This window comes from Hyla sarda, chromosome 6, assembly GCF_029499605.1.
Source record: "Hyla sarda isolate aHylSar1 chromosome 6, aHylSar1.hap1, whole genome shotgun sequence".
Classification (NCBI taxonomy): Eukaryota; Metazoa; Chordata; class Amphibia; order Anura; family Hylidae; genus Hyla; species Hyla sarda.
The window spans coordinates 269,402,455-269,426,994 of NC_079194.1; the positions used below are offsets into that span (position 1 = coordinate 269,402,455).

At 42.8% G+C, this 24,540-nt stretch overlaps 1 protein-coding gene and 1 long non-coding RNA gene across 7 annotated transcripts in view; one reads left to right on the forward strand and one right to left on the reverse strand.

Moving 5' to 3' along the window:
- The window catches only part of LOC130277040 (uncharacterized), a 176,597-nt gene extending 170,908 nt beyond the window's left edge, over positions 1 to 5,689 (forward strand). The window contains exon 3 of the long non-coding RNA XR_008845349.1: positions 5,381 to 5,689. This is a non-coding gene — a long non-coding RNA (uncharacterized LOC130277040). The remainder of the gene's footprint in view (positions 1 to 5,380) is intronic.
- LOC130277031 (capping protein, Arp2/3 and myosin-I linker protein 3-like) overlaps positions 1 to 24,540 on the reverse strand; it is a 530,598-nt gene that overhangs the window by 236,948 nt on the left and 269,110 nt on the right. For 5 of the 6 annotated variants that reach the window (XM_056527256.1, XM_056527255.1, XM_056527254.1 and 2 more), the window contains 4 exons: positions 24,101 to 24,210; positions 5,962 to 6,039; positions 5,787 to 5,863; positions 2,032 to 2,133 (listed from right to left, as the gene is read on the reverse strand). In XM_056527256.1, the coding sequence (XP_056383231.1) occupies positions 2,032 to 2,133; positions 5,787 to 5,863; positions 5,962 to 6,039; positions 24,101 to 24,210 (367 nt within the window). The remainder of the gene's footprint in view (positions 1 to 2,031; positions 2,134 to 5,786; positions 5,864 to 5,961; positions 6,040 to 24,100; positions 24,211 to 24,540) is intronic. The other variant, XM_056527257.1, reaches the window with a different exon arrangement.

A 24,540-nucleotide genomic window follows, 5' to 3' on the forward strand; every position in this document is an offset into this window, starting at 1 on the left:
TGCTGACCTGGCACCATAGCGGCTTCCTAAATGCGACATGCCCCCCAAAAACCATTTCAGAAAAGCGTACTCTCTAAAATCCCCTTGTCGCTCCTTCGCTTCTGAGCCCTCTACTGCGCCCACCGAACACTTTACATAGGCATATGAGGTGTTTCCTTACTCGAGAGAAATTGGGCTACAAATATAAGTATTTGTAAAAATTCAAAAATTGGGTCTACAAGAACATGCGAGTGTAAAAAATGAAGATTTTGAATTTTCTCCTTCACTTTGCTGCTTTTCCTGTGAAACACCTAAAGGGTTAAAACATTTACTGAATGTCATTTTGAATACTTTGGGGGGTGCAGTTTTTATAATGGGGTCATTTATGGGGTATTTCTAATATGAAGACCCTTCAAATCCACTTCAAACCTGAACTGGTCCCTGAAAAATTGTAAGTTTGAAAATTTTGTGAAAAATTGGAAAATTGCTGCTGAACTTTGAAGCCCTCTGATGTCTTCCAAAAGTAAAAACTCATCAATTTTATGATGCAATCATAAAGTAGACATATTGTATATGTGAATCCCCCCAAAAAATGTTTTGGAATATCCATTTTCCTTACAAGCAGAGAGCTTCAAAGTTAGAAAAATGCAAAATTTTAAATTTTTTCATCAAATTTTGGGATTTTTCACCAAGAAAGGATGCAAGTTACCACAAAAATTTACCACTATGTTAAAGTAGAATATGTCACGAAAAAACAATCTCAGAATCAGAATGATAAGTAAAAACATTCCAGAGTTATTAATGTTTAAAGTGACAGTGGTCAGATTTGCAAAAAAGGGCTTCGTCCTAGAGGTGAAAATGGGCTCTGTCCTTAAGGGGTTAAAGGGGTACTCCGGTGAAAAACTTTTTTTTTTTAAATCAACTGGTGCCAGAAAGTTAAACAGATTTGTAAATTACTTCTATAAAAAAATCTTAATACTTCCTGTACTTATTAGCTGCTGAATACTACAGTGGAAATTCTTTTCCTTTTGAAACAAAGCTGTCTGCTGAATCACGAGCATAGTGCTCTCTGCTGATATCTCTGTCCATTTTTAGGAACTGTCCAGGGTAAAAGGAAATCCCCATAGCAAACATATGCTGTTCTGGACAGTTCATAAAATGGACAGAGATGTCAGCAGAGAGCACTGTGCTCGTGATGTCAGCAGACAGTTCTGTGTTTCAAAAAGAAAAGAATTTCCGCTGTAGTATTCAGCAGCTAATAAGTACAGGAAGGATTAAGATTTTTTAATAGAAGTAATTTACAAATCTGTTTAACTTTCTGGCACCAGTTGATTTAAAAAAAATAAAAGTTTTTCACCGGAGTACCCCTTTAACTGTTTTGGTTAGCCAAATTGGTTTTCTCCTATTTCTAGCCCTTGTATTACCATAGGGTATATGTCGTTCACAATATCTATTTAGGGTGTTCATAAAAGTGTCCCATATAGCTTGTGTACTTTTATTACTGGGGGGGGGGGGGGGGGAGGACAATCTACGTCACTGAGGTCCTCTCTTAATTGTTGAAAATTCTAATTCCTAAAAAAAAAAAATTGTATCCCCACTAGTAGACATCCTCTTATAGGATAAATAAAAACGTATTATGTTGTGGTCACTATTACCAAGAAGACCCCCTACGTCTACCTCAGGTACTTTGTCTGGCCTCTTGGTGGGTCCTGCACTTATGTATGCCACTGGTCATACACTATCCTATACATGCATTCCCCAATTGACAAAGATTGCTGTGTCTGCTGAAAGGTTTCCAGGGTCCAGCTACTGCCCTCCAGCTGCTGTGACATCACCAAGTCTGTCCAGAAAACTACAACTTCCAGCTAGACCAACATAACACTTGCCATCTCTTCCATGGGTGCAAAACACTTAAAACACAAGATTGACAACATCAGAGATATCGATGTTAGTGAACTCATTATAAAATACAATAATATATAGATTACATATGGTTAGTATATTTTCTGAATGATAGTCTGTTGAAGATCAGCGCATTAAATAGAAAAATACCTTAATGCATCTGGTGGTAGTTTTGTTCCAGATAGGTTAAGATGTTGGAGTGCAAGGGCGTTGTTTAAAAATGTAATAGTAGGGGATAGGTCTTTCACTTTCCTGCAAAATAAATACAATCACAACTTAAAGGGGTATTCCAGGTTTATGCATCTTATCCCCTATCCAAAGGATTGGGGTATGATCGCAGGCGTCCCGCCGCTGGGGATCCCCGCGATCTCGGTGCAGCCCCTGACATTCTGTTCCCGGCGCTGCTTCCGACACAGGCATGTGACATCACGGTCACGCCCCCTCGTGATGTCACACCACGCCCCCTCCATTTATGTCAATGGGAGGGGGCGTGACGGCACAGGATGCCGGAGGCTACACCAAGATCGCGGGGATTCCCAGTGGCGGGACCCTTGCGATCATACATCTTATCCCCTATCCGAAGGATGTATTTATAGACGCGGAATACCCCTTTAACTAATATTAACCAACAAATAAATATTTCGAATGTATTAATCATAAAGAGGAGCACAATAAAACTAGTTTATTTCTTCAGTTCAACATGGCATTCCACTATAAATATGATAGGGGTATTCCATAGAATTATTTTATATTTAACTGTCCTCAGGGAGTAGATAAATAAAAAAAAAAATGTACTTAAAGTAGGTGACTTGACTAAGGATCTTGCATGATCCAAAGTGTGTCAAAGTTTTTCCCGGTTGTTATTCCATCTAATATGAGTTCCTGATTTTACCATACTCTGAGATGCTGTACATTCCTTTGTTTTACCTAATGTTTGGGCCAGAGGTGCTGATGTGCAGTCCAGGTGCAGGTGTTGCAATTGCGGAGGTGTTAGCTGTTGGTAAAATACTACTTTAATTTTACAGTAGGGGTGCAGGAGAGCCTGATTAACATAGGTAAGCACAGGGCCCTGCAGTCCGCAGAAGGGGGGGGGGGAGGGGGTGAGTCGACCACCACACGAAGAGCCGGCCTACAAGTCCCCTCAATGCAGCATTATAGCAGAGCTGGAGATTGCCGAATGCCGGGCTCCGGCTCTCCCATACAGATGCAGTCCCTTTCTGCGGACTGCCGGGGCCCCATATGGGAGATCGCTTGGGGTTCCAGTAGTCGGACCCCCCCCCCTCCCGCAATCTGACTCTTATCCCCTATCATTAGGATAGGGGATAAGTTTTCAAATCCTGGAGTACTCTTTTAACTGTTTAACGTTTGGTAAATTTTAAAGAGCTTTCCTGGTCAAGAGTACCACCTAATGGTTATTAATGGAGTAAATATAATTTTTTCTTATTGGATAAGCCTTTTCTAAGGTAAGTGTGTCTAATAAATAAGCATGCTTTTAAAAATGGACTCCCAAGACAAAGAAAACATCAAGCTCTTATAGGGGTTCTCCATGTTTTATGACCTTTTCACTATCATGCCTGTGATGCCAAGTTATGTCTTAAGTGCTTTACTAGCCTTACATGTGTGGGTGGATCAAGCCTTCTTTTGTGATTTCATGGTCCCCTTCCCCCCAGGTTCAGAATTCCAGTCCAGCTGTACATGCTGTCCCACTGACGTTTAGCGGGGGGCTCACTAAACATCGGGACGGTGACATGTACAGGAGTACAGGTCATCAGGGGGCTGGCATGTCAGGGAAGACAAGAAAAAGCCAACCCCTCTGTGATCAGCGATTGTCTTGAGCTGAACAGGATCATGGGAAAGGCTCAAGACAACAGTCATCAAGGCACCGAAGGAATGCTGAATTTGGGGGGACCATGAAGTAACAAAAAGGGGGTCAATCCACCACACACATGTAAAGCAAGCAAATCCCTAAATACATAACTTGGCATCACAAGCATGTGGATAAATGTTAAAGTTATGTATCGGGGTATTTAAAGCGCCTCTGTCCGATCCCACAAAAAAAAAATGATATATATATATATATATATATACACACACACACACACACACCTTATCCTGACCATGTACATCTAATTTAATTTTTATGCCAATAGCACCTATATTTATTATAAAAAAAATACTTCTTTTCATTGTCTCACTGTGTTAGAAATCCTCTAAGGGGGAGGGGGCTTGTTCCTCCCTTGTAGTGGTGAGAGATGATTGGTGTGTCTGCTCATGCAGCGTTGTCCATGGGTCATCAGTTGTCTATGACTCATGGACAATCCTGATGCTGCTGCAGGACTGGTTAGTGTCCCAGTAGGTATGGGGACCCCTAGTGGTGGAATTTCCAGCAGCTGTTTTCATTAGTAAATATACAAAAAAATTAAACAACCATGTCACAAAAGGTCTTTAATTTCAGTCAGTAACAACATATAAAAAGTTTTAAGATCTGACAGTGCCCACTTAAGGAGCCAAAAAAATGAGAGTCACCAAGCAGACAGGCACTATCCTATGCTAAGATGACTGCATTATTTGAGTACTTGGGAACCTGCTAGTACTGCCCAACAGTGGCATTACTGCTAGCAGTCAGTACTGATTACTATAGTAGACTGCATTGGAGATTTTGTGCCAAGTCACTTACCAGCCTAAGTATTTGTTTTGACTAAATACAGTTCTGTACATACAAATATAGGGATAAGAGTGTAACTGAACCCACAGATCCAGTAGGACAAGTTTTATACTGTCCTCTACTTACAATACATTTGGCATCCTGTATTGTTTTTCTAGGCAGAGTGGTCACCCTTGCATTACTATCATGAGTTTGTGACCTATCCATTGGCATTGTTTTGTTTTTTTTCCGTTTTTTTTGGCTTTGCAATATTTCAAAAGCATGTAATTGGCCTATGCCAAATGAGTGTCTACAAGAAAAATTAGCATGTCTTTTTTAAGCTTATAAGATATATTAAATAAAGGTTAATTTTATACTTTATTTTCTTTGATAGAAAATAATAGCTTGTAATGTCATTTAGCTTCTTCTGATACCAATAGGTAGTAGCCAGACAGTCCATGTTTAGTAAGTTCTAGTCTCCTGCCTACTCATTAGGGTCACTCAGGAGGGTTAGGGGGTTAGTTTCAGTGCAGGACAGTCTTTCCTGGGGTGACCATTCTGCCTAGTATCCCTCATAATAAGGCTTTATCAGGTTACTTAGGCCATCGTCATTTACCCATTCCACACCTGCATAGGCTATCATCACCCTACCTATTTTTGCTTGTCTGCTTCACTCTACAATAAATATTGCCCACAATCAGGCAAGGGATTTGTCCTTGGAGGGCTATCTTTGAAGAACATAACCGGTTTGTGCCAAATATGTGTCTACAAGAATTATTGGGTCTTGACTAAGGTTTTTAAAGTTTTATGAACTATCAAATAAAGGTTAATTTTATGTATCATTTTCTTCAATAGGAAAGAATAGCCTGCAATGTCAATCTGCTGCTTCTGAGGCCAATAAGATATTGTCATGGATTAAACAATGCATTGACCCACAAGACAAGGACATGATATTTCCACTTTGCAAAGCGAAAAGAGACAGAACACACCAAACTCTTAAATAACTGCACCTGGAATTTGTTGCAACTATTGGAATGAAACAATAAGCCATGTTGACAGACCATAAAATAAGCAGTTTTTTTTCAGCTGTAAATAGTTGAAAAAATAGCTGATTTATTATGGTGTGTGAACATGGCATAATGTATACATAACAAATACAGTGCTGAAAACACTCACTACTGCATGCTATTCTTAGAGGGTAGCACAACATAGGTGACAAGTTCTCTTTAAAATAAATACAACAAAAGTGTTTTCAGATTACCTGTGGGAATACACATTTCTTGAAGCATTCAGATAAGACAGGCTTGAGCAGCATCCATGATGTAAGGATTCAAACAGCTAAACAAGCAAAAAAAAAACATTTAATATAAAAATGGATGAATAACGCATGTAAGCTAATACAATGGATAATAATATTGTATTTATCCTATACTTACAGAATGTACAGCACAGTCTGTTCCAGAAAGGTTAAGATGGCATAGGGATGTGCAATGAGTTAGGAAGTTAAAGACATTCTAAAAAGATAAGAAATTGTATTTTTAAATAAATGAGTACATTGAATTGTCCACACACACACACACACATATATATATATATATATATATATATATATATATATTGTGATGACTCGCTCTTGCAAATAAGTGCAGTTGCAGTATAGAGGCAAGGAGACAACGTTTTCCAAATCAAAATTCAGTGTTTTAGTCACATACGGCACACGGCCAACAGTCAGTAAATGTAGAACAAAGGAAAACATAACCAAAGTCCACCTGTAATCTTCAGGTGTTTGTTCACACCTGAGTTCACGCCGTTCGGCATCAAGCAAGTCTTTTCCAGGCCTCCAGCTAGGCTGTCCAGCAGCTTCCACTCTTGGAGCTACCACAGGGAAGAACTCCGCTCTCAGCTCTCTCTGGCAGAGTGAGCTGCAACTAGCAAATCCCCTCAGCTGGTAAGGCAGCCTAGCTATAAGGCCAACAAAAGCAAGCCTGGGTTGTGGGGAATGACCCCCCACCCTGCACTTGGTCATTCCCAGTAAGAGCCATCCCGGATTGGTTTTCCAGCCATATTACGGCCACAGTATCAGTCTGCACCGCAGCACAGACGCTTGAAAATTACCGGCTCTTACCTCACCAAGGCCAGGAACCTTGGTGACACATATCGCCCATCAACGACCATACCTTTCACCTTCTCACAATATATAAAAAATAAAAATAAAAAAAAAAGAAAGATGGCCAGCACAACTGCTGCAACCTTTTTTTTGTATACTAGATTCAGAGAAAGAAGATTAAAAATGATTTAACCTCTTAAGGATGCAGGGCGTACCTGTACGCCCTGCACCCGGTCCCGGTATTTAAAACAGGGTCATGGAATCATACCGGGTCGGTCCCGGCTGCTAATGATAGCCGGGACCCTGGGCTAATAGCGCGGCACAGATCATTGTGCCGCTCGCTATTAACCCTTCAGATGCGGCGATTAAAATTGATAGCCGCGTCCAAAACAAAAGTAAAAGCGGAGGCCGCCTTACCTTGCTCCGTCGCGTCCGATCGGCGTTTGATTGCTCCAAGTCTGAGCTACAGTCTTGAGCAATTGAGCCCCTAGAATGCTGATCCATGCAAAGCTATGGCTTTGCAGGGATCAGGGTAAAAGATCAGTGAGTGCAGTGTTATAGCCCCCTAAGGGAGCTATAACACTGCAAAAAAAGTGGGGAAAAAAATAAGGTAATAAAGATCATTTAACCCCTTCCCTAATAAAAGTTTGAATCAGCCCCCGTTTCCCATAAAAAAAACTGTGTAAATAAAAATAAACATATGTGGTATCGCCGCGTGCGTAAATGTCCAAACTATAAAAATATATTGTTAATTAAACCACACGGTCAATGGCGTATGCACCAAAAAATTCCAAAGTCCAAAATAGCATATTTTTGGTCACTTTTTATATCATGAAAAAATGAATAAAAAGCGATCAAAAAGTCTGATCAATACAAATATGTTACCGATAGAAACTTCAGAACACGGCGCAAAAAATTAGCCCTCAGAAGAAGAAGATGAGAATTTTAAACGTATACATTTTCCTGCATGTAGTTATGATTTTTTTTCAGAAGTACGACAAAATCAAACCTTCATAAGTAGGGTATCATTTTAATCCTATGGACCTACAGAATAAAGCTAAGGTGTAATTTTTACTGAAAAATGCACTGCGTAGAAACGGAAGCCCCCAAAATGACAAAATGAAATTTTTTCTTAAATTTTGTCGCACAATACATTTTTTTTCCGTTTCGCCGTGGATTTTTTGGTAAAATGACTAATATCACTGCAAAGTAGAATTCGTGGCACAAAAATAAGCCATAATATGGATTTTTAGGTGCAAAATTGAAAGCGTTATGATTTTTAGAAGGTGATGAGGAAAAAATGAAAATGCAAAAACGGAAAAACGCTGAGTCCTTAAGGGGTTAAAACTGATGCAAAATGTGCAGTGTACACATTGCAGTACAGTGAACAGTACAAGATGCTTTATAAACATGATTCACATCTCAGATTCATGTCTCTGCTGTTATCACTTGTTCATTGGAGGGTTTCTCAAATCTGTATTACCTGAATTTGGTATTGCAGGTTCGATTTTTAATACTATTTGGGCCTTGTATTCTACAATGGCAGCTTCTGTGTACTTGTCTAAGTTCCTTTCCTATAGTTTCACCATTTCACTAACAGTACACTACAGGGTAACTCTGTCACCTCCAAATATTTGCCCTAATAATGGAGCTACTGATGGAAAAAATCAGGATGACCCCTTTATCTCCAAACTTAAATATGGCACCCTGGATTATCGCATCAGTCTTTTTAAGATGATGTTATTGTTGCATGCACAGATCCCCACGTGTCCCTGCCAGCTATTATGAAAATTTTGACTGGCTTTGGAGCTGCATTTTATTAGATTAATGAGTCAATGTCCTAAATTTTAAACCTGGGTGTAACAAATGTTTCACGTTTCATTACAATGCCCAGGCCAATTGGGAAGAATGGACGACTAGCTAATTGTGTCCAGCCTTAGTGACCACACCCTCCTGAGCTGGTTGATTTCAGTTGCACTCTACTTCCAGACACTTGCCTGTGACTCTGGTACTTGCTATATCCTGTGTATCCAGGGGCCGCTCTAGACTTTGTGAGGCAAAACTTGAACACAAGGCCCTCACTAATGAGATGTCACTACGTAGTGTGGGTTGGCAGCACCAGGGCCAGGGTACAGGTATCACTGGTGCCAAGTCACAGAGTGGGTCACTAAAGTGGCTCCAGATTTACGATTCTGAATTGCTTTTAAACAAAAAAATAAAAAATAAAAATAAAAACAACTAAAAAAAGCTAGTGGACTTTTGCACCTTCAAATAAAATACAGAAAATCTCAATCTATAAAATCTACAAATATCTTCTATACTAATAACAGACAACTGATGTCACATTGGGGCCAGGGAGTGTAAAAGGAGTACTCACCATTGTGTGTCCGGCCTACAGGTTGCTGTGGGATGCAGACTGGAAGCAGCAGAAACAGGACCTGAAGGGACCTTATAGTGACAGACAGGGGTGCTCCTTAAGGCTCTGCTGCCCTGTATGTTTTTTTTCTCCCTGACCCGCCCCTGAGAAACCTTTCCCACTCTCACTTACTGGACTTTGTCCATGCCTGTGCTTCAGCTTCGACAAAGCCATGATTTTATAAGCCATGATTTCTATAAAAAGGTAATTTTGCTTACACTGCTCAAAAAAATAATGGGAACAATAAGATAACAGATCCTAGATCTGAAGGAATGAAATAATCGTATTAAATACTTTTGTCTTTACATAGTTGAATGTGCTGACAACAAAATCACACAAAAATTATCAATGGAAATCAAATTTATCAACCCACAGAGGTCTGGATATAGAGTCACACTCAAAATCAAAGTGGAAAACCACACTACAGGCTGATCCAACTTTGATGTTATGTCCTTAAAAATGAGGCTCAGTAGTGTGTGTGGCCTCCAGGTGCCAGTATGACCTCCCTACAATGCCTGGGCATGCTCCTGATGAGGTGGACTAAAGCATCCGCCAACTCCTGGACAGTCTTCCGTGGCATTGGTGGATGGCGTGAGACATGATGTCCCAGATGTGCTCAATCGGATTCAGGTCTGGGGAACTGGCGGGCCAGACCATAGCATCAATGCCTTCCTCCAGCAGGAACTGCTGACACATTCCAGCCAAATGAGGTCTAGCATTGTCTTGCATTAGGAGGAACCGAGGGCCAACCGCACCAGCATATGGTCTCACAAGGGGTCTGAGGATGTCATGGCAGTACCTAATGGCAGTCAGGCTACCTCTGGCAAGCACATGGAGGGCTGTCCCCCCCCAAAAGAAATGCCACCCTACACCATTACTGACCCACTGCCAAACCGGTCATGCAGGAGGATATTGCAGGCAGCAGAACATTCTCCATGGCATCTACAGACTCTGTCACGTCTGTCACGTGCTCAGTGTGATCCTGCTTTCATCTGTGAAGAGCACAGGGCACCAGTGGCGAATTTGCCAATCTTGGTGTTCTCTGGCAAATGCCAAACGTCCTGCACGGTGTTGGGCTGTAAAGCACAACCCCACCTGTGGATGTTGGGCCCTCATCACCCTCATGGAGTCTGTTTGTGACCGTTTGAGTGGACACATGCACATTTGTGGGCTGCTGGAGGTCATTTTGCAGGGCTCTGGCAGTGCTCCTCCTTGCACAAAGGCGGAGGTTGTGGTCCTGCTGCTGTGTTGTTGCCCTCCTATGGCCTCCTCCTTGTCTCCTGATGTTCTGGCCTGTCTCCTAGTAGCACCTCCATGCTCTGGACGCTACGTTGACACACACAGCAAACACAGCTCGCATTGATGTGCCATCCTGGATGAGCTGCACTATCTGAGCCACTTGTGTGGATTGTAGACTCCGTCTCATGCTACCACTAGTGTGAAAGCACCACCAGCATTCAAAAGTGGCCAAAACATCATCCAGGAAGCATAGGAACTGAGAAGCTGTCTGTGGTCACCACCTGCAGAAACACTCCTTTATTGGGGGTGTCTTGCTAATTGCCTATAATTTCCACTGGTTGTCTGTTCCATTTGCACAACAGAATGTGAAATTGATTGTCAATCAGTGTTGCTTCATGAGTGGACAGTGTGATTTCACAGAAGTGTGTTTGACTTGGAGTTACATTGTGTTATTTAAGTGTTCCCTTCATTTTTTTGAGCAGTGTATATTAGAAAGGTTAATGTTTTGCCAAGATGTACAACATATAAAAAAAAGTTTTGAATCTGACAGTGCCCATTTAAGTACTTGTCCTCCTCTACCCCCTTATAGACCCCTCCTGTCCCCACTTACAGACTCCTCCTATGCACCTTATTAGTCACCCTGCTCCCTTTAATATCACCCCTGTCTCCAATTATCCCTTATTTCTGTTCCCCCGCTGTTATTGGCCCCTGCTGTCCCCGATGTCCGTGCTGTCTGGGGCAGCAGTGCTCAGTTTCGTCTCTGGAGCCGACGCTAGTGCTCCATCCGAGCCTGAGTCTGTAAAGAAGGTCCAAGACAAGAGGCTAGTTCTTCAATAAAAGCCTATTGATTGATTAAAATGGTACAACAGAAAGCAAGACACATTTTGGGTGTTATATTACCCTTTTTCAATTGCAAGTAGGTGATACAAGGAAGACACAAAAGTCATGTATATACACAAGAAGTGTGCCAACTTTACAAGCAGAGGGCGTGATTAATGTTCGTCATGGAGGTGCTAAAAATACACAGTTTTTTTTTATATAAAGACTGGCATACTTGTTGCATAGAATATTAACCTCTTATATAAGGCGGGGGTCACGCCGTGACCCTGCATCATAGCGGGTCTGTCCCAGCGGCTAATGAAAGCTGGGACCCGTAGCTAATAGTGCATTATTAACCCTTTAGACGCGGCAATCAAAGTTGATCGCCGCGTCTAAAGTTAAAAAATATGCTTCCCGGAAGCTCAGTCACGCTGATCGGGACCACCGTGGTGAAACCGCAGTGTCCTGATCAGCTAGGATGCACAAGCAGGGTCCCTTACCAGCCTCCTCATTGTCCAATCGCCGAATGATTGAGATCCAGGCAGGAGCAGTCAAGCGGTGATAACACTGATCAATGCTATGGCATAGCAGTGATCAGTGTAAAAGATCAGTGTGTGCAATGTTATAGCCCCTAAAGGGCTATAACATTGCAAAAAAAAAATAAAAATAAAAAAAATAAAAAAGGGAAAAAAATTGTTAATAAAGATCATTTAACCCTTCCCCTAATAAAAGTTTGAATCACCCCCCTTTTCCCATTACAAAAAAATAACTGTAAATAAACATAAAAATAAACATATGTGTTATCGCCGCTTGCGTATATGGTGAACGCGCAAAGAAATTCCAAAGTCCTAAATAGTGTATTTTTAGTCACTTTTTATACCATAAAAAAAGTTTGATCAAAAAAAAAAATGGTACTGATAAAAACTTCAGATCAAGATGCAAAAAATTAGCCCTCATACCGCCCCATAAGCAGAAAAAGATAAAGTTTTTGGGGTCAGAAGATGACAATTTTAAACGTATTAATTTTCGTGAATGCAGTTATGATTTTTTCCAGAAGTAAGACAAAATCAAACCTTAATAAGTAGGGTATCAATTTAATCATATGGACCTACAGAATAAAGATAAGGTGTCATTTTTACTGAAGAATGTACTGCGTAGAAACAGAAGTCCCTAAAATTACAAAATTGCATTTTCTTCAATTTTGTTGTTCTTAAGGGGTTAAAATTCATTTGTATACATAAAAAGCAGAAAATAATATGCGTAAACAAAAACCGATGGTTGCGGGCTGATTATGTTAGAATCTCGCTAGGAACAGGACCCGGAATCAAAACAAATACACATGTGAGACGTAGCTGTCAGCTCCGATCTCATATAGAATGAGCTGTAATAAAAGTAAGCAGCTAAATGTATCAATAAAGCCTGTAAGGGTTAATCATTAGTAGTATAAAAGGACGAAGCCTACTGGATCGCAGTATTGATCGAGGAGGTGTAGCGTAGTAATATCCTCCTTAAGAATGAAGTAGTAAAGAGCCGTACTACAGTGTACTAGGTCATGTGACCCGAACTCCGCCGAATGAATGGCCGATACTGGCATCTCGCACAGCTTGTTCTTTTTCAAATTCAAAAAGAAGTTTATTGATAAACAAAGAAAGATATACATACAAAATATGCAATAACAAATGTAAACAAGAAAAGGGTCCAGTGGCCAGGGAAGGCCAAGAAGGACAAAAGGATAATCAGCAAAATGTAACATAGAACAAAAACAGTGCTTATGTAACGAAGGAGTATGAGAGGCAATGAGTGTGGTGGGAAGAGCGACAGGGCAAGTAGTGTAGAGGACTCCGTATGTCCAAAGCAGCAGGTAAGGGAGCCAGCAAGGGGCAAGCTAGGTAGAAGGCCCGTCCACAACAATTGGGACTGAGAAAGAAAGGAAACACCAGCACATTGCCATGTCCAACAAACAATCAAGAAAGGACAAAATAAGAAGAGAAGGAGAGAAAACCCAAAGAACAAAGATCAGGGGAGGATAAAAGCATTCAAGAGCAGTCAAAAGGAGAGAATAAAGAGAAGGGAGCCGCCATGAGGGGAGTCCCCATGGAGGGAAGGGAAGGGCTGCGAAGGGGCAACACGGCCACCCATGCCCAAGGGGTCTAAGTTAGGAACCTGTACCTCTGGCAAGAACAGAATTGCGACCAAGGAAGCCAGGTGGCTTCAACACGAGCAGCATCTGCTGGGAGGATAGTCAGTAATTCCTCCATGTGGCGTATGTGGGCAACCTCCGCGAACCATTCCTCCAGGGTGGGAGAGTCTGGAGACTTCCACCTCTGAGGAATGACCGTTTTTGCAGCCTGAAGGAGGTGTCGCGCCAAAGACCTCTTGTAGCTCGCTTGCGCCATAGGGAACATGAAAAGTAAAGCAGCCTCAAGAGTATAAGGGACATGAACACCAGACACTTCAGATGTAACCTGCAAAACTGTGCGCCAGAATGGGACAAGTGCGGGGCAGCCCCACCAAATATGCATCATCGTACCCACCGCCACTCCACATTGCCAAAAGGCCTCCGAAATGGAAGGATACCAGTGATGAAGGATCGCTGGTACTCGGTACCAGCGTGACATAAGTTTGAACCAAGTTTCTTGCGCTTTAGTGGCGATCGTAGCTTTGTGAGTCAGGTAAAAGCATCTAGCCCAGTCCTCCAGTGAGAATGTTTTGCCCAGCTCAGCTTCCCAAGCACGGCAGTACGCAGGGAGGGATAGAGACCTAGGGGACAATAACAAGTCATAGAGAATAGAGATGGAGTGTCTGGGGTACGAAGAGGCAAGACAAAGACACTTGAATTGCGTCAGTTGTCAGTGTAGCTCAAAGGAGGTCGGAAGAGAGGAGTAGAAATGGTGCAACTGAATCTACAAGACGGCCTCTCCTCCAGTAGAGTTTCCAGGGGCTTGAGCCGGCACACAGCTAAGACGTGGCGAAAACAGAGGGGATGAGACTGGGAAGCCCCAAGAAAGCGACGGGTGGAAAGTCTGGGTGGTCAGTCACAGGGAGTAGAGAACCCCGGCGATCAATTAAGCAGCCCCCGCCCAAGCAGAGTGTAGAGAGGCAAGAGTATGACGGGTGGAGTAGGAAGTCGGAAAGGCGGCTAGCTGGGCTGGGGACCAGGTCCAGGGTAGGGTAGCCAGGGCTTTAGGACAGATGTCTTGAGTTAGGCGGACCCACAATTTAGAATTGGAGTTGTGCGACCAGTCACAGACATCACACAGCTCTTTCTAATGGATGAATGGAAGCTTCTAATTGAGTCTCTTTATCCGTTCACCATAATAAGCCATGAGATACTCCCCCTCCCGTGTCAAGTGTCCTGTACTCAGAAGCTTCCTTTCATGTATTAGAATGAGCCGTGCAAGATGCCAGTATCGGCCGTTCATTCTGCGGAGTTCAGGTCACATGACCTAGTACACTGTAGTACAGCTGTTTACTAATTCATTCATAAGGAGGATATTCCTACGCTACACCTCCACGATCAATACATCAATCCAGTAGGCTTCATCCTTTTATACTACTAATGATTAACCCTTACAGGCTTTATTGATACATGTAGCTGCTTACTTTTATTACAAAATGGATGGGGAGCTGCACACTATAACTGTATAGTTTAACAGGGCCGAGGTGCTGAGATACACTTTACCCGTAGTGCCAAAAGAAACTAGTAATAAAATTGAGAAATTCAGACCTCTAGGCACAGTTAGTATTTTGTGCTAGTGTGTGTGTGTGTGTGGGAAAAAATGAGATGGAGATGTGGCTGGTATATAAATGTAATGTGCTTTATTCAAATATATTTCCAATATAGTCCGTAATAAGCAGGGACCTTGCTACAGAGATAATGATATATATAGGTTAAAAGTAGAGATGAGCGAACTTACAGTAAATTCGATTCGTCACGAACTTCTCGGCTCGGCAGTTGATGGCTTTTCCTGCGTAAATTAGTTCAGCCTTCAGGTGCTCCGGTGGGCTGGAAAAGGTGGATACATTCCTAGGAAAGAGTCTCATAGGACTGTATCCACCTTTTCCAGCCCACCGGAGCACCGGAAAGCTGAACTAATTTATGCAGGAAAAGTCATCAACTGCCGAGCCGAGAAGTTTGTGACGAATCGAATTTACTGTAAGTTCACTCATCTCTAGTTAAAAGCAGTATAGCATAATGAAACATAAAAAATGGTTTTAAAATTATGGTACCAGTCTTTGTATTTACAGCGCTGATACTATTTTTACTCTATATTTTATTTTTATTATACATTATTTTACAAGTCAGTTGTGGTTTGTAGTAGTCTAATTCGTAAGGAATGAATATGATGAAATATAGCGTTGTGCAGATTGGCACGGGTACGAGCTCACAGCGCACCTGGCCTGATAGAAATACCTGCAGTCTTCTTAGATGTTTGTTCCATCTTTGTTGTGGATATCCTGGCACATAGGTCTATGGTGGCAGGTGGCTCGGAGCTGTGTCCGGCCCTGGATGGATGAGTTGACAGCAGCGGGGATGTGAGATTGCGGGAGTGGGGATTTGCAGATCACTCGCTGCGGCCGCTTCCTCGTGCTTTGGCAGTTACTCAGTGAATGGTGGTCCGCTGAGAAGGGACTCCAGCGCTTGAGAATGGAGAATCAATCTTTGTCCAGAGTTAGAAACGGCAAAGTGGATTTCTGGGTGATAGCTAATAGCCAGACGCATTTTGGGGAGAACCTCCTTTTTCAATGGCAAAAGTGAAAAAGGGGGTTCTCCCCGAAACATGTCTGGAAACTAGCTATCACTCAGCAATCCACTTTGCCATTTCTAACTCTTGACAAGGATTGATTCTCCATTCTCAAACGCTGGAGTCCCCTGCTCAGCGGACCACCATTCACTGAGTAACTGCCACAGCACAAGGAAGCGGCTGCAACGATTAATCTGCATATGCCCGCTCCCGCAATCCCACATCCCCGCTGCTGTCAACTCATCCATCCAGGGCAGGACGCAGCTCCAGGCCACCTGCCACCATAGACCTACGTGCCAGGATATCCACAACAAAGACGGAACAAACACCTAAGAATGCAGGTATTACTATCAGGCCGGGTGCGCTGTGAGCACCAGCGCCAATCTGCACAACGCTATATTTAATCATATTCATTCCTTACGCATTAGACTACTACAAACCACAATTGTATTTACAGAGTTGTATTTACTACTATTTTTACTCTATATTTTTATCATACATCATTTTACAGGTGATTCTAACTTTTTCCTTTTCAAAGACTGGTACCATCATTTTAAAACCATTTTTTATGTTGCATTATGCTATTCTGCTTTTAACCTATATACAGGGTGGGCCATTTATATGGATACACCTTAATAAAATGGGAATGGTTGGTGATATTAACTTCCTGTTTGTGGCACATTAGTATATGTGAGGGGGGAAACTTTTCAAGATGGGTGGTGACCATGGTGGTCATTTTGAAGTCAGCCATTTTGAATCCAACTTTTGTTTTTTCAATAGGAAGGGGGTCATGTGACATTTTTTTTATCTTAAAGCATTTATTGGTTTTCTACAAAGTGCTCAGGTTCAGGTCTAAACAAACAAAAAATGAAGCGGCGGCTCCATGATTGCTCAGTGCTTCATTCTTCCTGTGAGGATTGGGGGGTCTCTGTCCTTACAGGTCAGTGCTGCTGCGTCTTCAGAGTAGTCTGCGGACACATTCCGTATCGGGGTAGTCTGGGAAATTGAGGTTGTATTTCTTCTGTAAGGCCATGGGGACGAATCGGCCGCCCATGTAGTGGTAGCGTCCAGAGAAATGAACGGCCGACTGTTTGGGGGTGGTCAGGGAGATCAGCATGTTCGGCTGCAGCCCGTCTGGGTTTCCTTTCTCCACATCCCACCCTGAGGGGATGTCCACTCTGGCGATGGGGATGGTGATACGCTTCAGGGTACTAAGGATGCTACCAAAGGGTTCTCGCACTGCGCCCGTGAAGCTGAATCCGAAAATGGCGTCTATGACCAAGTTATAGGCTCCATCGATGACCTCTGCCTCTTGTGGAAACTCTGACAGAAAGGGGATTTCCATTTTTTGGCATTGTGCGGTTAAATTTTCAAATAGGGTCTTGTTAGGACGCTTGGGGTAAAATATGGCCGGTTCATAACCAAAGAGCTTCAGGTGCCGGGCACACACCAGGCCATCGCCACCGTTGTTTCCAGGGACACATATGACCAGCACGGAGGGAAGACTAGATGTGAAGGAACTCACTGGATAAGCCTTGGCAATGGCGGTGGCACAGCTCAGTCCAGCCAGCTCCATCAACTGATCCACACTGAACTTGTACTCACTGAACAGCTCCTCGTCCACCGCCTGTGCCTCCACCTTACTGAGGTATTTGAGGGCCCCCTCCATGGCCGCCCCTGCTCGGTATTGCCTGCACTGAGCCTTCCCGTCTCCCACAGATCGCAGGCAGGTGTCCGCCCTGATAGTGGGCCATTCTTCATCAATGGAAACCTCAGGGCCACTGGATATGCGAAATTGCTACATGATGATGAGGTTTCCCTATTTATGCACTGAAGCTGACACGTTCCCTGAGTTTTTCCAGCAAGATGATGCACCACTACATTATGGGTATCCGGTCCGAGCATTCCTAGATGAACAGTTTCCTAGAAAGTGGATTGGTCGTCGTGAGCCAGTTGAATGGCCCCCAAGGCCTCCAGATCTGATCCCCTTAGACTTTTATCTCTGATCTTTGGGGTCATCTGAAGGCAATTGTCTATGCTGTGAAGATACGAGATGTGCAGCACCTGAAACTACGGATACTGGAAACCTGTGCTAGCATTTCTCCTGCGGTGTTGCTATCAGTGTGTGAAGAGTCGGAGAAGAGGGTTGCATTGACAATCCAACACCATGGGCAGCATATTGAACACATTTTATAAGTGGTCAGAAACTTGTAAATAACTCATGAAAGAATGAAGTTACGTTAAAACCAAGCATAGCATTGTTTTTCTTGTGAAATTCCCAATAAGTATGATGCGTCACATGACCCTCTTCCTATTGAAAAAACAAACGTTGAATTCAAAATGGCCGCCATGGTCACCCCCCATCTTGAAAAGTTTCCCCCCTCACATATACTAATGTGCCACAAACAGGAAGTTAATATCACCAACCATTCCCATTTTATTAAGGTGTATCCATATAAATGGCCCACCCTGTATATCATTATCTCTGTAGCAAGGACCCTGCTCAGAGACTGAATTTTATTACCCACTATATTGGAAATATATTTGAATAAAGCACATTATATTTAGATACCAGTCACATCTTCCATCTCATTTTTTCCCACACACACACTAGCACAAAATACTAATTGTACCTAGAGGTCTGAATTTCTCAATTTTATTACAGCTCATTCTATATGAGATCGGAGCTGACAGCTACGTCTCACATGTGTATTTGTTTTGGTTCCGGGTCCCGCTCTGGACGAGATTCTAACATAATCAACCCGCAACCATCGGTTTTTATTTACCCTTATTGGTGCTCATTTACTAAGCTGAAACCGACCAGTTTTTGTCTGGTTATTTTGGCGCAGAGTGTCTGAGACATGTCTGCGCCAGTCTGCGACAGTGTGCGCCTGGAAAATCCGACAAACCCGACATTGCACTGTGAAAAGCTGAAAAATGGGCGTGGTCTGTTGCATTCACAAAAAATCCTGTGGATAAATGGCTGGAAATATCCATCTTGAAAAAGCTGGTCAGAAAATGTTCCCGACTTTTCCCAATAGTAAATAGAGAGGACTCCTGCAAGTCTGAAACAACTTTTCCCACTAGTAAAAACCCGACACTCTTAGTAAATGAGGCCCATTATTTTCTGCTTTTTATGTATACAAATGAATTTTAGTATTCTATGCAACAGTAACTATTCTTTATATTTGAAAAAACTGTGTGTTTTAACCATCTCCGTGACGAACATTAGTCACGCCCTCTGCCTGTAAAGTTGGCGCCCTTCTTGTATATATATATATATATATATATATATATATATATATATATATATACACATGATTTTTGTGTCTTACTTGTATCACCTACTTGCAATTGAAAAAGGGTAATATAACTCCCCAAACACGTCTTGCTTTCCATTGTACCATTTTAATCAATAAATAAGCTTTTATTGATGAACTAGCCTCTTGCCTTGGACCTTCTTTGGATAGTGCCACACCTGAGCATTTTCTTTCTTTATGCGGATTTACCAGTTCCATTGCTTTGGATACCAGTCAAGCCCTGGACAGCCTGCAATCCTACCTGAGTACCTCATGTTTAGGGGTGATATGCATAACCTAAAGGGTACGTTCCCACCTGGCGTATTTTGCTGCGCATTTGCTGCTGGCTGCGTATTTTCTAACCCATTGACTTCAATGGGAAATAAAATACGCAGCAGCAAATATGCAGCAAAATACGCCAGGTGGGAATGCACCCTAAGGGTTACACCAGGTGAGAGTCCAGCATACAGACCCTCAACACTTTCACCCACCTGTATCCACAGAATTATACAAGGAGCTGTCCTCGCTTTTTTGTACCTCCTTTCTCCCTGTGATGATATGATCAGAGCTGCAGAGCTGTCATAAAGTACAGGAGAATGGATCCGCAGCAAATTTCAATTTCACCCCACAATAATTTTTTTGGTTTGAAATGATTGATGTCATTACAAGGAATACTTAAAGACGCAAAAAACAAGTCCTTATATGGGTCTGTACAAGCAAAATTTAAAGCGTTATGATTTTAAAAGGGGAGGAGAAAAGAATGAAAGTGAAAAACAAAAATTTGCCTGGTCATTAAAGTGGTACCTGGGGAAAACAATTTTTTAAGTCAACTGGTGCCAGAAAATTATACAGATTTGTAAATTACTTCTATTTAAAAATCTTAATCCTTCCAATACTTATCAGCTACTGTATGCTCAACAGGAAGTTCTTTTCTTTTTTAATTTCTTTTCTGTCTGTCCACAGTGCTCACTGCTGACACCTCCATGTCAGGAACTGTCTAGAGCAGGAGCAAATCCCATAGCAAACCTATCCTGCTCTGGACAGTTCCTGACCTCGACAGAGGTGTCAGCAGAGAGCACTAAATTAAAAAAGAAAAGAACTTCCTGTGGAGCATACAACAGCCGATAAGTACTGGAGGGATTAAGATTTTTAAATGGGCACGGTCATCAACTTTTTTTTTTTTTGATATGTTGTAGTACATATGTACTACAACATATCTCTTATATTTTCATAATTTTTTTTTTTTTTATTAAAATGTTTAAATTAACGTTTGAAAACCAGCCACTAGGAGTCTCCCTCCTAGTGGCCAGCTGCAGGCTGGTGTGACGTCACGCCTGAATTCGGACTGATGCCGGCCGGGCATCGGTCCTAATTCATTCAGCCTGCGCTCGCTCCCTGCCTGTCAATCAGACAGGCAGGGAGCGAGCGCATTGGCTCCCTGGCCTCAGACGCTGGCCACTCCTCCCGCACCACGCCGCTGATACTGCCCCTGCACGCCGCTGATGCTGCTGGACTCTGCAGTTTGTACGTATGGGGATCAGGGTTTAAACACGGGGGTTGCGGGGTTTAGGATCGGGGTTTCAACACGGGGGTTGCAGGATCGGGGTTTCAACACGGGGGTTGCGGGAATTGGGGTTTCAACAAGGGGGTTGTGGGAATCGGGGTTTCAACACAGGGGTTGCTGGGAGAGCGGGGCTTGGGGTTTCAACACCGGGGTTGCGGGGATCGGGGTGTCAACACAGGGGGGGGGGGGGCGGCTCAGCGCTGGAGGGAACTGGGTAGCGCCGCACCGCGCCCATGGCCCTAACTTATTGTTTTCAACACAGGGTGCCTCCGGCTGTTTCCCCACTACAACTCCCAGCATGCCCTGACAGCCAATAGATGTCAGGGCAAGCTGGGAGTTGTAGTGGTGAAACAGCTGGAGACACCCTGTATAGTGAACTAAGGGCGGAAGTGTCGGCCCCAGCAGGCATCAGTGACGTCTGCCTGCTGAGAAAGTCTGCCTGGTAGTGAGCACACTACCAGGCAGACAAAAAGACCTTTTTTAATATAGTAAAAAAAAAAATTTAAAAGCAGGTAGGGGGTTAGGGAGAGATGGGAAATAGGCAGGGACAGAAAAAAAATATAGGATGGTGGGAGCTACCCTTTAAATAGAAGTCATTTACAAATCTATTTAGGTTTTTGTCACCAATTGATTTTTAAATTTTTTTTTCCACTGGAGTACCCCTTTAAGGCCAAAATGGGCTTGGTCCTTAAGGGGTTAAACAGTACAGTTAGAGAAAAGCTGCAAAAGATGGGTAAAATTTTTGTCGTATTGACCAAAAGAATACAATTAGTACAAAGAGTAAAATTCACAGCGCAAAAATAAAAATTGTAGTTATTTTTTAATCAATTTCCCACCATAGGGTACGTTCACACGTGCGGATTTTCGAACCGTCTTTCGCTGCGGATCCGCCGCTGAAGGACCTCTATATGTTGCCTTTACATGTGCCTGCTCAGAGCGGCAATACGCCGCTCCGAGCAGACACACTGCGATGTGTGAGTCGCCGCGCATGCGCGGTGAACTCGCACACATGGCGGCCGCTCCCCCTGCTTAATGAGCTAGGTCGAGAGCTGCTGCGATGTGCGAGTATACTGCGCATGCGCGCGGCAACTCTCACATCGCAGTGTGTCTGCTCGGAACGGCGTATTGCCGCTCAGAGCAGGCACATGTAAAGGCAGCATATAGAGGTCCTTCAGCGGCGGATCCGCAGCAAAATACTCTGCGAAAATCCGCACGTGTGAACGTACCCATAAATATAATTTTTTTGGTTGCGCCGTAGCTTTATGGTAAAATAAAAGGTGTCATTACAAAATACAATTGGTGGCACAAAAGCCCTCATATGGTACTGTAGCTGAAAAAAGCGGCTCTTAGAAGGCGAGGAGGGAAAAATAAAAGCACAAAAATGAAAATTTCCTGTTTTCTCAAGACCAAAGTTGGCTGTGACCCTAAGGGGATAAACTATGCTATTTTCTACCCACTGTAAATTTATATCATCATGTTTTCCTTTATTTCTTCATGTACTTATGTTTATTATTGCTATTTATGTAAAATGTTGATATTTATTATTTTAGTGCTAAATTTTATTAAAACTATTGGAAATTGTACAAGCGCCATTTTTATAGACGGCAATGCATTTCTGAGTGGATCCGCCTAAAGAATTAACATGATAATTTTTGCAGAGGAGAGTGGAATTGGAATTTTCACATTGTATATATTTTCTGCAGAAGTTTTGCTGTATGCACTGTGCAGCAGAATCCTATTAAAAACAATGGGACTCTGCTGCAACAAAATTTCCGAGGTGAAATTTTTCTAGCGGATTCCGCGCAGAAAATTCCCGAAGACATCACACAATCAGCACCTGTCTCTGCTTTTGGTTATTTGTGTAAGACTTAAAGGAGTACTCTGTTGGAAACATCTTATCCCCTATCCAAAGCATAGGGAATAAGATGTTGGATCGCAGGGGTCCCACCGCTGGGGACCCCTGCGATCTCCGGGGCAGCAGTGGCGGCATCTGGAACACGAAACTTGCAGCTTCCGAGTTCATGACGTCACGCCTATGGGAGGGGTCATGTCTATAGGAGGGGGCGTGACAGGTAGTACATAGCCGTCACACCTCCTCCCATAGACGTGAATGGAGGGGGCGTGGCGGCTTGCATTACCAGTCCTCGGGCACAGAGCGGAGTTCGCTTTGTGCACCGAATGACAGGGATGGAACCCCAATGATCTAACATCTTATCCCCTATCCTTTGGACAGGGGATAAGATGTTTACAGCATGGTACCCCTTTAAATCTCAGATTGGAAGAATGAGGGAGACCTTGACGGAGATTTATCAAAACCTGTGCAGAGAAAAAGTTGACCAGTTGCCTATAGCAACCAGATTGTTTAGTTCCTTTTCCAGAAGCCTTTTTTAAAAACTAAAGACACAATCTGATTGGTTGCTATGGGCAACTGCTTCACTTTTTCTCTGAACAGGTTTTGATAAATGTCTTCAATTGGGTCTCATTTACTTAAACCAAAATGCCCCAAAATGTATTGCTGAGTCTTGACTCTTTGCTAACTCACGAGATGACACTGCATTACAGTGAATGTGCGAGACCTCGTTCTACCTAGCAAGATCTAGCCCTTAAAGGAGTTTGCCCACCTTGTTCTTTAGGCTGCATAACTTCATGGTTTTGGGGAAGGGGGCATTCAAATAACATACCCAGAGTTTGAGTGATGCAGGGTGCTATCCCAGGAGTGTGCTCCTCTGCCCAAAAACATGTGTGAAACCCTTGAGTCTGTGATGAGCTTATCGCTCGTGCACACACACAGAAGGTGGCCTGGCAGGAGAGCGCACTGCTGAGATCCTGGCCCTCTGCTGCTGGTTGGCATTATGTCAGCAGCGTGGCAATCTGCCTCAACAGTAAAGCAGTGGTTGGTAACCTAGACAACAAGCAGTAAGTAATGGGAACAGAAAAAAGGCGAAAAATAAAGGGGGGATTTATCAAAACCTGTCCAAAGGAAAAGTTGCTGAGTTGCCCATAGGAACCAATCAGATCGCTTCTTTAGTTTTTCACAGGCCTTTTCAGAAATGAAAGATGCAGTCTGATTGGTTGCAATGGGCAACTCAGCAACTTTTCTTCTAGACAGGTTTTGATAAATCTCCCCCAAAAGTAAGCCATTTTGTATTTATCAAATTTAATTTCCCCTTCTTTCTAACAACTCACTGTTGCTAGGACATAGAAATACATTAACAACAAAATCATTGCAGCTATATCATTAAAATGTTGAGATATTCCGTGGATATTTTAGTCAGAAAAGGAATCAAAGAATTGATTAACAGATCCTTAATTAATTAATTACTATTTAGTTGTATAGTGGGTTTACTGTAAAAATGTATACATTAGAAAGAAGAATTATAACTCACACTGGAATCTTCTGTGGCAAAAATGCCATGGTTCCCAGAAAGGTCAAGGTGGCAAAGAAATTTACTACATGAGGGATTTAAAGTAAGGGATTGGCATAAACTGCTGATACCTAGAAAGCAAAAAAAAAAACTAAATTATTTCTGATACAATTTTTAACATCTTTGGGGGGAATTTATGAAGCCAGTTAATCTCACTTTAGACACTGAAATGCTGGTTTAAGTAAATTTTTCCACTTGCTCTTAAAGGGGTACTCTGCTCTAAACATCTTATCCCCTATCCAGAGGATAGGGGATAAGATGTTAGATCGCAGGGGTCTTGCCACTTCCTCGTTCATGACGTCACGCCACTCCCCCTCCATTCATGTCTATGGGAGGGGGCATGATGGCTAGTACATAGCCGTCACGCCTCCAATAGATGTGAATGGAGGGGGCGTGGAGGC